The 12,602-nt window shown below is 44.3% G+C and overlaps 1 protein-coding gene across 17 annotated transcripts in view; it reads left to right on the forward strand.

Annotated features, from left to right (window-relative positions):
* Window positions 1–650: 650 nt before the first annotated feature.
* LOC142560785 (uncharacterized) overlaps window positions 651–12,602 on the forward strand; it is a 36,142-nt gene continuing 24,190 nt past the window's right edge. For 9 of the 17 annotated variants that reach the window (XM_075673119.1, XM_075673129.1, XM_075673124.1 and 6 more), the window contains exons 1-7: window positions 652–958; window positions 1,365–1,552; window positions 2,149–2,217; window positions 4,377–4,445; window positions 4,904–4,972; window positions 7,815–7,883; window positions 10,891–10,959. In XM_075673119.1, the coding sequence (XP_075529234.1) occupies window positions 849–958; window positions 1,365–1,552; window positions 2,149–2,217; window positions 4,377–4,445; window positions 4,904–4,972; window positions 7,815–7,883; window positions 10,891–10,959 (643 nt within the window). In that variant the 5' untranslated portion in view covers window positions 652–848. Of the gene's footprint in view, window positions 959–1,364; window positions 1,553–2,148; window positions 2,218–4,376; window positions 4,446–4,903; window positions 4,973–7,814; window positions 7,884–10,890; window positions 10,960–12,602 lie in introns of all 17 variants that reach the window. The other 8 variants (XM_075673121.1, XM_075673120.1, XM_075673130.1 and 5 more) reach the window with 5 other exon arrangements.

Raw genomic sequence — 12,602 nt, forward strand, 5'->3', positions numbered from 1 at the left:
CGCCGTTCGTGACTGGGAAGTACCGGGCTCGCCGCGTTAGAGAAAGGAAACACGGGCAAGACGGATGACGATTATTGTTGTGGGACAAGATAAACCCCAAAGGGTGTACATTTTTCTAAGAGTGTAGACAGAAGTACACCCTTTATAGTGTATATCTGCCACACAACGATAATCGTCATCTGCCTCGCTTGCGTTTTCTTTCTTGAAAACCCCGCGCCCGCTGCTTTCCTGTTGGGAATGATATGTCATGCTGATAACGCGTATGCCGTTCGTTACTGGGAGGTACCGGGCTCGCCGCGTTAAAGAAAGGAAATGCGGACAAGACAGATGACGATTATCGTTGTGTGGCAAAAGAGTGTAATTTTGCTTAAGAGTGTATACAAACTCGACCCCACTCGCCCACTCCGCAATGCCGGCAGGCCTAGAGACAAACGCCTATAACACGCGCAAGGAAACCGTCTCTGTAGTGCCCAGGCAAAGTCATATCTTTATTCTATATTAAAGGAGTAAAAGCCATGCAAAAGCCCCCAAATTTTTTCTCTCGCGCCTGCGCACAAACGACTGGCGATCCCTCAAATGAGCGTCTCGTGCTCGCAACCGGTGAAAACTCTTACTCGCGCATGCGCGCAAACGTCCGGCGACTCCGCAATTGCCACACCCCACTGTTGGGTTGTTTGTATATCGGCCCGGCGGCGCCACTTAGCTCGCTACGTTGAAATTTCGTCTTTCGTTATCCTTTATTCTATGGTTATCTGCCGTAGTGGGAAAGCGTGCGCTGCGTGCTTTGGCTGGCGTGGGCAGTTGCGTCGCTTTCGTGGCCTTCGGTAACCGTGTGCTAGCGCTCCGCGATGTTTTACCCGCTCCACGACTACTCGCATCGCTCGTGCATCGTGCAGTGGTGCAGGAATACTTCAAGAACGAGTCATGCAGTGTTCTTCCGGGTGCCTAAAGACAACAGGTGAGCGCGCAGTTGGCTTCCCTGTTTTCATTTGTCCTAATCAGTGTGCGTAGTCATGCATAGCCGTTCTTGAGTGAGGCAACAGTTAATAACCGTAAATATGGTTGATTTGAGAAGGGCAAAGATGTTGCTGTAAAATCGTTAAACCAACAAGCAGCGAACATAAACCACTTGAGAAGTACTGTATGGCTTCACCTTTGCGTCTCTCACATAACGAAGTGCTTGGTTGTGTGCTTTGCATTCGCCTCCTGATGAGAACTAGCTACCATTTAAAAACGAGTTTCTGAGCCTCAAAGTAGATGTATCACAACTTCTACTGTGCCGACACAACGAAGCGAGTTTACTTATGCATGATCCGACTGCACACTTTATCTCGTTGGAATTTATGGGTTTCACTTTTCTTCAGGATGGAAGCGTTTCTAGAGTACGCTGGGAGGACAGACCTCATGGGTTTGCCCAGAAAAAAGGTCTACAATTACAGAATCTGTTCGGCGCACTTCACGGATGGAGACTTCATGGACCCGGCAGAAACCAGGCTCGTTTGGTCAGCCGTTCCATCCGTGAAGGCACCACATGAGCTGTCAGAGTCGAAAGGTAGGTGATAGTACCAGGTGTAAACCTTTTCAGCTAGACTACGTGAGCCTTATCTGACACTGCACATTAATAGCAAAGCTTTCTCGTACCATTGTCATTTCGTCAAGTGGAAAAAAAAAAGTGTCGGCCTGCTTTGAAGGTGCACTTTGTTTGTAATCCACTTTGTGATGAATATGTACTCTTCGCTTTGGAAGCACCACATAAAGAATAATTCTATTGGAAAAGCAACAATTTATTTCAAACATTAGCAATAGATATTCAAAAAAAATAACTCAACATGTATCCTAAATTCAGAGCCCATCACTTGTCCAAGTATTTAAACACAAATGAAGCTGGTGACGCGTGCTGTTATTTATCGCACTGCATATCCTTCCTTTTCAAGCACCTTTTACCTGTTGCCATGCCTCACCAACAAGACTGAACGTCCGCACAGTGCAGATGCACCTAATACAGCCAACCTGTGATCCTATTGTGGCAATTTTAGAAGCATATTTTGCACTTGCCAGTGCTAATCACCAGTGTTTGCTGTTGCTTATGCAATAACTAATGTGTCAAAATGTGGCTCAATAGCTGAGCTTCTGTATAACTTTTTCCAGATGATGCTGCCAGCCCTGCTCCCCTGCTGGAGCTGAAGCCTGAGCCAGGAATGTCCGAGCTATACAGAGGTGGGCACATTGTTGCAGCACATTACATAGCATAAGCATACATTTAGCACTTAAACAGTCGTAATCTACAAAACAACTCAGCATGAGTCCTAAATTCAGAGCTCATCGTACATGCAACTGCTGTGATTCAAGAAAAAATAAAGGTGTTCACTCTTTCGCTACCATGGGAAAAAGGGCAGATTTTACTAGGTGGAAGGAAATATTTTTTGGCGGGTAGGCACTAATGCCTTATTTACATTGTTTGGTTTCAAAATGTAGCTAAAAGAATTTTTGATTCAATAAGATATATGTTGCATATATATTTATTGCACAAGGTAATGAAAAAATGTTTATAATGTAAAAATTTATACAGTGAGGATATCATTCTGCTTGAAAAAGGTGCACAACTTTAAAAATATCGATAGTGAAAAAATTTGAAGATATACATATTGTAGCCTATTATGTCCTAAAAAGATGACAAGTTTCGGAAAGTTTTGCAGAAAACTGTTCTTTCCGAAAAAAAAAAAGGAAAAAAGTTAGCCTGGTTGGGTGGCATGCCAATTTCCAAAGCAGTCCCTCGTCGGGATGAAACACAGATACACACCGCATGGCTCACAGAAAACTGCCGTCTTCATCTCTGCTTTGTTTTTCTCATAGCAGAGCTAGCAGTTACGGTGCTTTTTTTGCACCTGGGGCTTGTGCTCCGACTTCTTTGGAGGAGGCAGAGGGTGACTGTCTGTCGTCCATCCCAAAAATGTGGTTTACCAGCTCAATTCGAAATGCAAGCTAGCCAAAGCCAGTCTTTCTAGAGAGCTCTTCTATCTCGGCGTGATTCGTTCGTCCGCACACAAATTTCGCTATAGCTGAAAAAGCTGACTTGACACATCATTCATATGCTGCAGTAGATGTGCGATCCTGTGCAGCTTGCGATCGCGGACAAGGTCAGTCTTCTCCGGGTCCATGACACTGAGAAATGCAAGAAATGAAAAAAATCTGCTCCTGGGCATAATCTTTAGAGGAATGAGGCCCAAAAATAGCGCCGAGGTATTCCAGTATAGACGGAAGCGAAGCAGTTCCACAATTCCCATGTAGATCAAGATTCCGATGCATTGCATTACTTCACCGGGACTGAAATTTTTCCGTGAGCCATCCTTTTCTGCCTAGGTCTGTGTTTCTAAAATATGCGTCCACGCATATTTGTTTGTGTTTTTTCAGATAACGTTGGTTAGCTTCGCAGTGAAAAATAATTGTAAGACATCAACGGCCTGTATGAAATGCCGTGTGTTACTCCAGAGTGCGCCGCCAACTTCGACCCCCGGGTTTCTTCTAGGAAAAAACTCTATGCGCTTTACAGCTGCTGGCAAGGAATCATGTCCGTATGATGTTGAGACCCTGAAAATACATAATATAGCTGTGAGTACATGCTCCACCACCCATAACTATTTATTAGTAATCGAAATGTGCGCCGCACATATAGCCAACACTCACCCGCTGGATGTTCCGCCTTGATTTGATGCATCCTCGTCCTCGGTGCTAAACTCTGATATGTCCACATCTTCTTCAGAATCACTACTTCTGATTTGATCCGCAAAATCAGCTACAGAAGCGCTTGATTGGCGAGAAACACGTCTTTTAGGAGTGTCTCCGCGCTGTGACGACGCCATGATAGATGTGCTCGCCTGACAATCCGAAACTTCTTGCGACGCGGGGAGACGCACCGGAAAGCAAAAAAACCAACAAAACATAGCGGATCACGTGCGTTTGCCACTCTCCAACCTAGATGGCGCTAGGCGTCTGCAAGCTACGCAAGAATTTGAACTTGAAATGACGTCGATCAAATTGATTGATTTGAATAGGCGCAGTAGCGAAAGAGTTAAGCACTTGAAAAAAATTGAAACAAAAATTATGGTCCGAAAACAAGCATAGTCCTCGCATTGCATCCTCCCTTTTCGTTTCTGTCTTTTCAAACACTTTTTACCTGCTTCCACGCTTCAGCAACAAGACTGCATGTCAGTACAGTGCTGGTGCATCTAAAGCAGCCAACCTGTGCTCCTATTCTTGGCAATATTATAAGCATATTTTGCACTTGCCACTGCTAATCGCGTGTTTGCTGTTGCTTATGCGATGACTAATGTGTCAAAATTGACTGAATAGCTGAGCTTCTGTATAACTTTTTCCAGATGACGCTGTCAGCCCTGCTCCCCTGCTGGAACCAAAGCCTGAACCAGAACAGCTCGAGCTATATGAAGGTGGGCACATTGTTGCAGCACATTACATGGCATAAGCATGCCTTTAGTACCTTAACAGTCGTAATCCACGTAACAACCCAACATGAGTCCTAAATTCAGAGCTCATCGTACATGCAAACGGTGTGACTCAAGACAGTGAAATAACACGTGTAAAGCGTTTGAAAAGACAAACAGAAATGGTGATCCCAACGCAAACACTAGCCCTCACATTGCGCCCTCCCTTTTTGTTTCGGTCTTTTCAAGCACTTCTTACCTGCTGTCACGCCTCAGCAACAAGACTGAACGTCAGCACAGTTCAAATGCTTCCAATGCAGCCAACCTGTGCTCCTATTCTTGGCAATTTTAGAAGCATAATTTGCACTTGCCACTGCTAATCGCCGGTGATTGCTGTTGCCTGTGCAATAACTAATGTGTCAAAATGTGACTGGATAACTGAGCTTCTGTATAATTTTTTCCAGATGACGCTGTCAGCCCTGCTCCCCTGCTGGTGCTAAAGACTGAGCCAGAACAGCTTGAGCTATATGAAGGTGGGCACATTGTTGCAGCATATTACATGGCATAAGCATACCTTTAGTACCTTAACAGTCATAATGGAAGTCTGGGGTAATGCCTACAGATTGGAAAACTGCAGTAGTAGTGCCTTTTCTAAAATCTGGTACACCCGCAACATTCCCTAGCAGCTTAGACCCATTGCACTAACAAGTTGTCTAGCCAAATCCTGTGAGAGCATTATAAACATAACTCACATTCATCCTTGAAACAAGAAGCCTAAGAAACAAGCACCAGTGTGGATACAAAAAGGGCTGCTCCACCACTGACCATGTCGTGTGATTAGAACATGAAATACATGACCTGTTTCTATACAAACAACACTCTCTCGTGGTTTTCTTTGATTTAGAAGAGGCATATGATACCACGTGGCGATATGGAATTTTGAGAGAGCTGGCTGACCTGGGAATTCATGGCAGAATGCTAAATTGTCTGTGATTTCATGTCAAATAGAGAACATGTCAAAAGAACATTTCAAATACGTCTCGGCACAATACTTTCACGCACATTTACACATGAAAATGGCGTTCACAAGGTTGCACTCTGAGGTTGACAATCTTCATAGTCAAAATGAACTCTGTTAATAAGATCATCCCATCATATGTTATGCACTCAATATGTGTTGACGGCTCACAAGTGGCTTGCCGCGCCTCAAGCTTACCCGCCTGTGAAAGACAACTGGAAATGACGATAAATAATCTTGCACAATAGGCTGACAAACATGGTTTCTGGTTTTCAACACACAAAACTGTTACAGTTCTCTTTTCCCAGAAGCAAGCATTACACTGCAGTCCAGTTCTCACATTGGATGGTACAAAACTGCCGGTCTAAGAAGGCTACAAATTGTTAGGCATAAATTTTGAAACAAAACTGAACTCCCTGGCCCACAGTATCACAACTAAAATTAAAGCAAATAAAGCACTAAATAACCTCAAGGTTCTATCTCACAAGCACTGGGGATCTGACCCAACATGTCTACTACGTATATACCAGTCCCTTGTATGTAGCATGCTCGACTATGGTGGTATAGTTTATGGTGCAGTTAGGCAGTCCTACATTAAACAACTCGATGCAGTTCATAATCTCGGCCTACAACTGGTGAGCGGTGCCTACAGAACATCGCCTGTACAAAGTTTATACGTTGACCGCAATGAACCTTCCTTACAGCACCGCAGAGCACTACTTACACTTAGCTATGTACTGAGAATTCGGTCATCACCACAACACATATGCTACAACATCGTAACACAGTGCAAATCACGGGTACACTACACAAATAAACCAAACATGATTCAGCCACTTACGTCATGAAGAATACTGTCAGATTTATGATGTTCCTCATGAAGTCATACAGGTTGCCGAAAGGCCACCAAGATTGCCTCCGTGGGGCAATTTTACAGAGCTATGTGACTCGACACTAACACATCTAAAGAAAGAAGACATTCCGCAAGAACACATAATACAAGAGTTCCGAGCTATTCAAGAAAAATATAAAAGCTACAAGGAATTCCATACTGACAGTTCTAAAACACAAGAATACGTAGGTGTTGGGATCGTAACGAAAAATTGGGAAAATAGCATTCGGATAAATAATTTTTCTTCACTCTTTACCGCCGAAGTTTATACATTGTGGATGGCAGTTAAGAAAATTACTACCGACAAGCAGAAGAATGCTATTATTTATACCGATTTGTTAAGTGCCCTGGGAGCTCTAAACTTAAACTCTGCATCTGAACCCCTGCTTGGCGATATCTTAAACATGGTCCTTAATAAGAAATACTGAGGAACCATACAATTCTGCTGGCTCCCAAGCCATGTTGGGATGCCAGGGAATGAAGCAGCAGATAGAAGCACACCTATGGCAGTGCACAAAAGCATAACTCGCATAACATACATACAAAAACAGTATCCGAGTGATTCGTAAGGCCCTAGCATCAAAATGGCAGCGAGAATGGAACTCGTACATAAATAACAAGTTACATATGACTGAACACCTGCTTGGCGAGTGTAAATCATGCAGACACCAAGAACGGTTATATTAGGTGATGTTATGTCGACTTTGAATTGGACACACGCATCTAACACACAATTTTCTATTTCAAAAAGACAACCCACCAACTTGCGAGAAATGCCATGAATCGCTTATAGTAAACCACATCATTACGTCATGTCCACGTACTGAAACACAGAGGTGGAAACATTGATATACCTTTACACCCTGCCTTAATATTGGGTGATGAGCCGCTAGTGCTATTCACTAACTTGTTCGAGTTTTTAGATGAAACTAGGTATTTACATACTTTAAGATAATGCAGCTATTGCTGCCTTAACATTGGATCTTGTACTGTCCTGTGACTGGCGCAGCATGGCCTTAGTCGCTTTTGCACCATTTAACTTCAATTAACTAACTTAACAGTTGTAATCCACGAAACAACCCAACATGAGTGCTAAATTCAGAGCTCGTCGTACATGCAAATGGTGTGACTCAAGACATAGTGAAATAACACGTGTAAAGTGTTTGAAAAAACAGAAACAGAAATGGTGATCCCAACGCAAACACTAGCCCTCACATTGCACCCTCCCTTTTCGTTTCTGTCTTTTCAAACACTTTTTACCTGCTGCCACGCCTCAGCAACAAGACTGAACGTCAGCACAGTGCAGATGCTTCTAATGCAGCCAACCTGTGCTCCTATTCTTGGCAATTTTAGAAGCATATTTTGCACTTGCCACTGCTAATCGCCGGTGTTTGCTGTTGCCTGTACAATAATTAATGAGTCAAAATGTGACTCAATAGCTGAGTTTCTGTATAACTTTTTTCAGATGACGCTGTCAGCCCTGCTCCCCTGCTGGTGCTAAAGACTGAGCCAGAACAGCTCGAGCTGTACGAAGGTGGGCACATTGTTGCAGCACATTACATGGCATAAGCATACCTTTCGTACCTTAAAGGGACACTAAAGGTTACCAGAAAGTCAAGTTAAATTGATAAAGCAATGCTCTAGAACATCTAAGGCGTCAATATAATCGTGAACAGGGCTTTAGTAACCGAGAAATTGAGGTAAATGCATGACACAATTTGAGACCCCCCAGCGACATTCCGATACTAGCCCGATGACGAAAGCACTCCTCATCATAATTCACGTCACTAGTACTCAACTACTCGTATTAAAATGATCATCTCATTAGATTATAAGACGGAAGAAAATACTACTTGTCTACTTCTATTCGATTCTAAGAAAAAATAACATTTTGTCGTTACCCTTGAGTAGTATGAGTGATCGAAAGGTTTCATTTTCGCTCGACTCTGTGCGCTCGACTTTGCGCCACGCGCGCTTTGGAGTTTCAGTTGTTTCTTTATCGCGTCTTGCTGCGGTTGTCCTGCTGGCTTGCGAAACTTGCATTTGGAACAAGCAACGAGAATGGCACGTCCATGTGATGTCGTGGGATGCGCGAACGGTCTGCGGAACTTGGCCAAGGGCAGTTGCAGCGGCGAATCCAACGTTACTTATCACTGTGTGCCAACGAGTGAATCTCTCCATTCGAAGTGGTTAAGTGCCGTACCTCTGCCACAGCGCGCTGGCAAAGAGCCGAAAAATCACGTAGTGTGCTCGCTGCACTTTCGTCCAGAGGATTACGAGTTCAACGCCGACTTACTGAAGTCGTGTTATCACCATAGTCGCGTGGAGTGCCTTTCAAAGCAGGTCGCCGTCGTAGTAGTACGCAACGACGCTGGCAGCGCGAGCCCTCAACAGCAGTCCACGTTCATCAGTGCTTAAATCGCTGAACTCGAGCCCAGCATCGTGAGCTAATGTATCGTTGTAGGTCATCCATTGCAACGAGCGTCGAAGTTGGCGTCATAAAATAAAGAACCAGCGTATCGACGTGTGCTTTCCCTTCCGCTAGCCACCATAGTTGCACTTTCGCGCTGCTGTCGGCTCTATCTTGGCTCTTTCTGGCCGCGCGTTTGCGTTTTGTGCAGAAAAGCCGTAGCGCCATCTGCGGGAGCCGTTTTTCTCACCGACGGTGCAACGTCACTTGACACCATGACGTCAATACTTCTCGATAGGAGGGCGGGTGATTTGAACTGCGCTAGACGTACGCGGATGCTTCAGAACGCGTTTTCTCTTAAAAGAAGTCTCTTCTTCACACGAAACTAGTGTTTCGAGGTTTGTGGGATGGTATTTCAACAGTCCACGTTGACTTAATACTAACCTTTAGTGTCCCTTTAACAGTCGTAATACACGAAACAACCCAATGTGAGTCCTAAATTAAAACTCGTAATACGCAAATGTTGCGACTCAAGACATAGTAAAATAAAGGGAATAAAGCACTTGAAGAGACGGAAACAAAAATGACGATCCCAACACGAGCACTAGTCCTCGCATTGTGTCCTCCCTTTTCGTTTGTCTCTTCAAGCACTTTTTACCTGCTGCCACGCCTGAGCAACAAGACTGAACGTCAGCACAGTGCAAATTCCTCCAAATGCAGCCTACCTGTGCTCCTATTCTTGGCAATTTTAAAAGCATAATGTGTAATTTGGGACCCTTTTACTAAATCTGGCACTAACAAGGTAGAAATGGTGCAAAGAAGAGCAGCTCGTTTCATTTATAACAGCTTTGGATGCACTTCAGTGACAGACCTCTTAACAAAAGCAAACCTGCCATCATTAATGCAAAGAAATCGTGCACCACGACTAAAATTCCTTTTTCAACTTATTAATGGTCCTTGTAAGACAGATCTCACGGGAATAATTACTTTTTCATCTGGTTATGCTACTATGCAGCGACATAGCCGAACAATAGCCCCATTTAGTACACGTAATAATTGTTTTAAGTATTCCTTCTTTCCCCAAACAGTGGTTGAATGGAATCATCTAACCAATGACCAAGTTTCAAAATCATCACTTTCGGCGTTTGTTTCAAGTATTGAGTAAGAATTTGTTATCTTGCTGTGCCACTGCTATGCTCAAGCTCTGTTAACCTGATTTGTATTGTTTTCAATGCCTATGCTATAGTGTTCTTTATATATGTATTTTTTCCCACCCTGCGGAATAATAATAATAATAATAATAATAATAATAATAATAATAATAATAATAATAATAATAATAATAATAATACCTTTATTGCCAATAATCAAATCAGTACATTCATACAGGCCTGCCAAAGCCTTTGAAGGCTTGAGCGGCAGCGCCTGGCAGGCAGCAAAACCATGCACAGTACATTAATAGACCAGTTATAAGCAGCGAACTCAAGTATAGAACACCAAAAAAGGTTATTAGAATTTATACAGTGTCTATGAAAAGAATTTTCATTGAGCATAATGAAACACAGAAGTACAGCATTGTGTGTGAACAAAATAACCATATCCCAGACTGACCGTCATGCTGCAAAGGAATTGCGCAATCACATGCACAAACACAAGCAATAACGGTAAAAAAAACGGAACAGGTACGCCTTTACGAACAGATACGCCTTAGCAGTCTCCTTAACTTATATTTCGTTTTTGCACAGAAGGTGCTGTGCGGTAATTTATTGAAGTAGGTGGGCACATAATGGGCCCGAGCTCTTGTGCCGTACCTTGTGGAACAACGTGGCCTCCGAAAGGGGTCCCTGGGCCTTAAGCATAGGGAAGATGTGTACGAAACTAGGAATGGACTGGACCAGAAGTGTCTTCCAAAGGGTCAGAAGGGCCAGAAGTGTCTTCCGAGGACCAGAAGTGTCTTCCAAATCCCCAAAGGGGATTGCAGTATTGATAAATAAATATATATATATTTATAAATAATAAATATATAATTTGCACTTGCCACTGCTAATCGCCCGTGTTTGCTGTTGCTTATGGAATAACTAATGTGTCGAAATGTGACTCTATAGCTGAGCTTCTGTATAACTTTTTCCAGATTGCACTGTCAGCCCTGCTCCCCTGCTGGAGCCAAAGACTGAGCCAGAACAACTCGAGCTATACGAAGGTGGGCACTTTGTTACAGCGCATTACATGGCATAAGCATACCTTTAGTACCTTTACAGTCGTAATCCACGAAGTAACCCAACGTGAGTCTTAAATTCAGAACTCGTAATACATGCAAACGTTGCGACTCAAGACATAGTAAAATAAAGGGAATAAAGCACTTGAAGAGACGGAAACGAGAATTGCGATCCCAACACGAGCACTAGCCCTCGCATTGTGTCTTCCCTTTTCATTTCTGTCTTTTAAAACACTTTTTACCTGCTGCCACGCCTCATGAACGTCAGGACAGTGCAAATTCCTTCTAATGCAGCCAACCTGGCATCCTATTGGCAATTTTAGAAGCATATTGTTACGTAGGTACGTAGGAAAACGCTGACGAAAAGCGATATACAAGTATATTTACAAGGTAATACGCTGCACTTGGCCAACAGGCAACGGCCCGCGCTAGCCTCTAATCGTCGTCGTCATCTTCACCCTGCTCGCCTCTTTGTCATCGTAAATACTGTTCCGTAGAACTACCCCCGGCGGCAAAAGCGCCGTCCCGGAGCGACTAAATGCCGGACTCAGAAGCAGTGTAATAGGCCTTGAGCCTACTGGGCTTCTTCGATTTTCCACTTCTGGCTACTTGCGGGCTGCCAGAGCCAGCCAGAGCGTCTTCGTTTTTCTCGGGTGGCTCCGCCCATTGCGCGACGCACTTCCGCCGGGTGTTCGTTTTGCTCGGGCTGGACGGTTCTGGCTACCCGCGGGCTGCCAGAACCTATATATATTCTTTGATTTTCGGAGTTCTGGCAGCCTGCTGGCAGCCAGCTAGTTCCGGTTCTGATAGGAAGTCACATGGGCTGGGATCCCAAGACAACCTGAACCTGCCCGAAGTTTGCAAAATCGAACGCCGGTACAGCTGGTCTAATGTAAACAAGCTACCAGCATGGCAGCGCCCGGCGAGGCGTGCTTGGTGTAGTCAGCCCATTTATGCGTTGCCAGCTTGAAAGTATATAGTTGCATTCAGGGATACGATCACTTTCGCGCAACTCGGCGCAGGATGCACACTGGGCCAACCTCACTTTGCGCAGCGCAACAGATGGCCTCCGACGCGGCCGATGCCAAGACGCGAAATCGCGTGTAAGTGATTGTCCACTCGAAAGCGATTGCTCGAGAATCCCTGCTCACAGCGATCACGTCGCCCACCGGCGACATTGATGAGTTGGTGTTGTGACATCACAAGACATGAAAAGGCAGGTTATCGAGTACGTCTCATACGCATAACATTTCGTGCCGACCTGCTTGGGCTTCGATTTCAGAAAGTTTGTTGTAGCTGATGGTGCTTCTCATTTTGACCCTAAGGAGCATGGGATGCGGCTGGTGCATGAAAATGCACGCCGCCTGTGACCAGAGAAACGTCTCACACGAAAAACAACATTGGTCGCGATCATGAGAGCAATAAGCCAATGTATGTGTGTCTAATGTAAGAAATAAGAAGAATCTAATGTACCGAGTGCAATCAGTATATTCTTAGATCAACGGCCTGCAGTTCGAACGCGTATCGGTTTCGAGCTGCCACCTAAGCATATGACGGAGAGACGGAGCGAACACGGGCTAGCTGTAAAGCCTTTGCTAACTGCAGAAAAAGGAGCTAGATATATACAT

This window comes from Dermacentor variabilis, chromosome 10 (genome assembly GCF_050947875.1).
Source record: "Dermacentor variabilis isolate Ectoservices chromosome 10, ASM5094787v1, whole genome shotgun sequence".
Lineage (NCBI taxonomy): Eukaryota > Metazoa > Arthropoda > Arachnida > Ixodida > Ixodidae > Dermacentor > Dermacentor variabilis.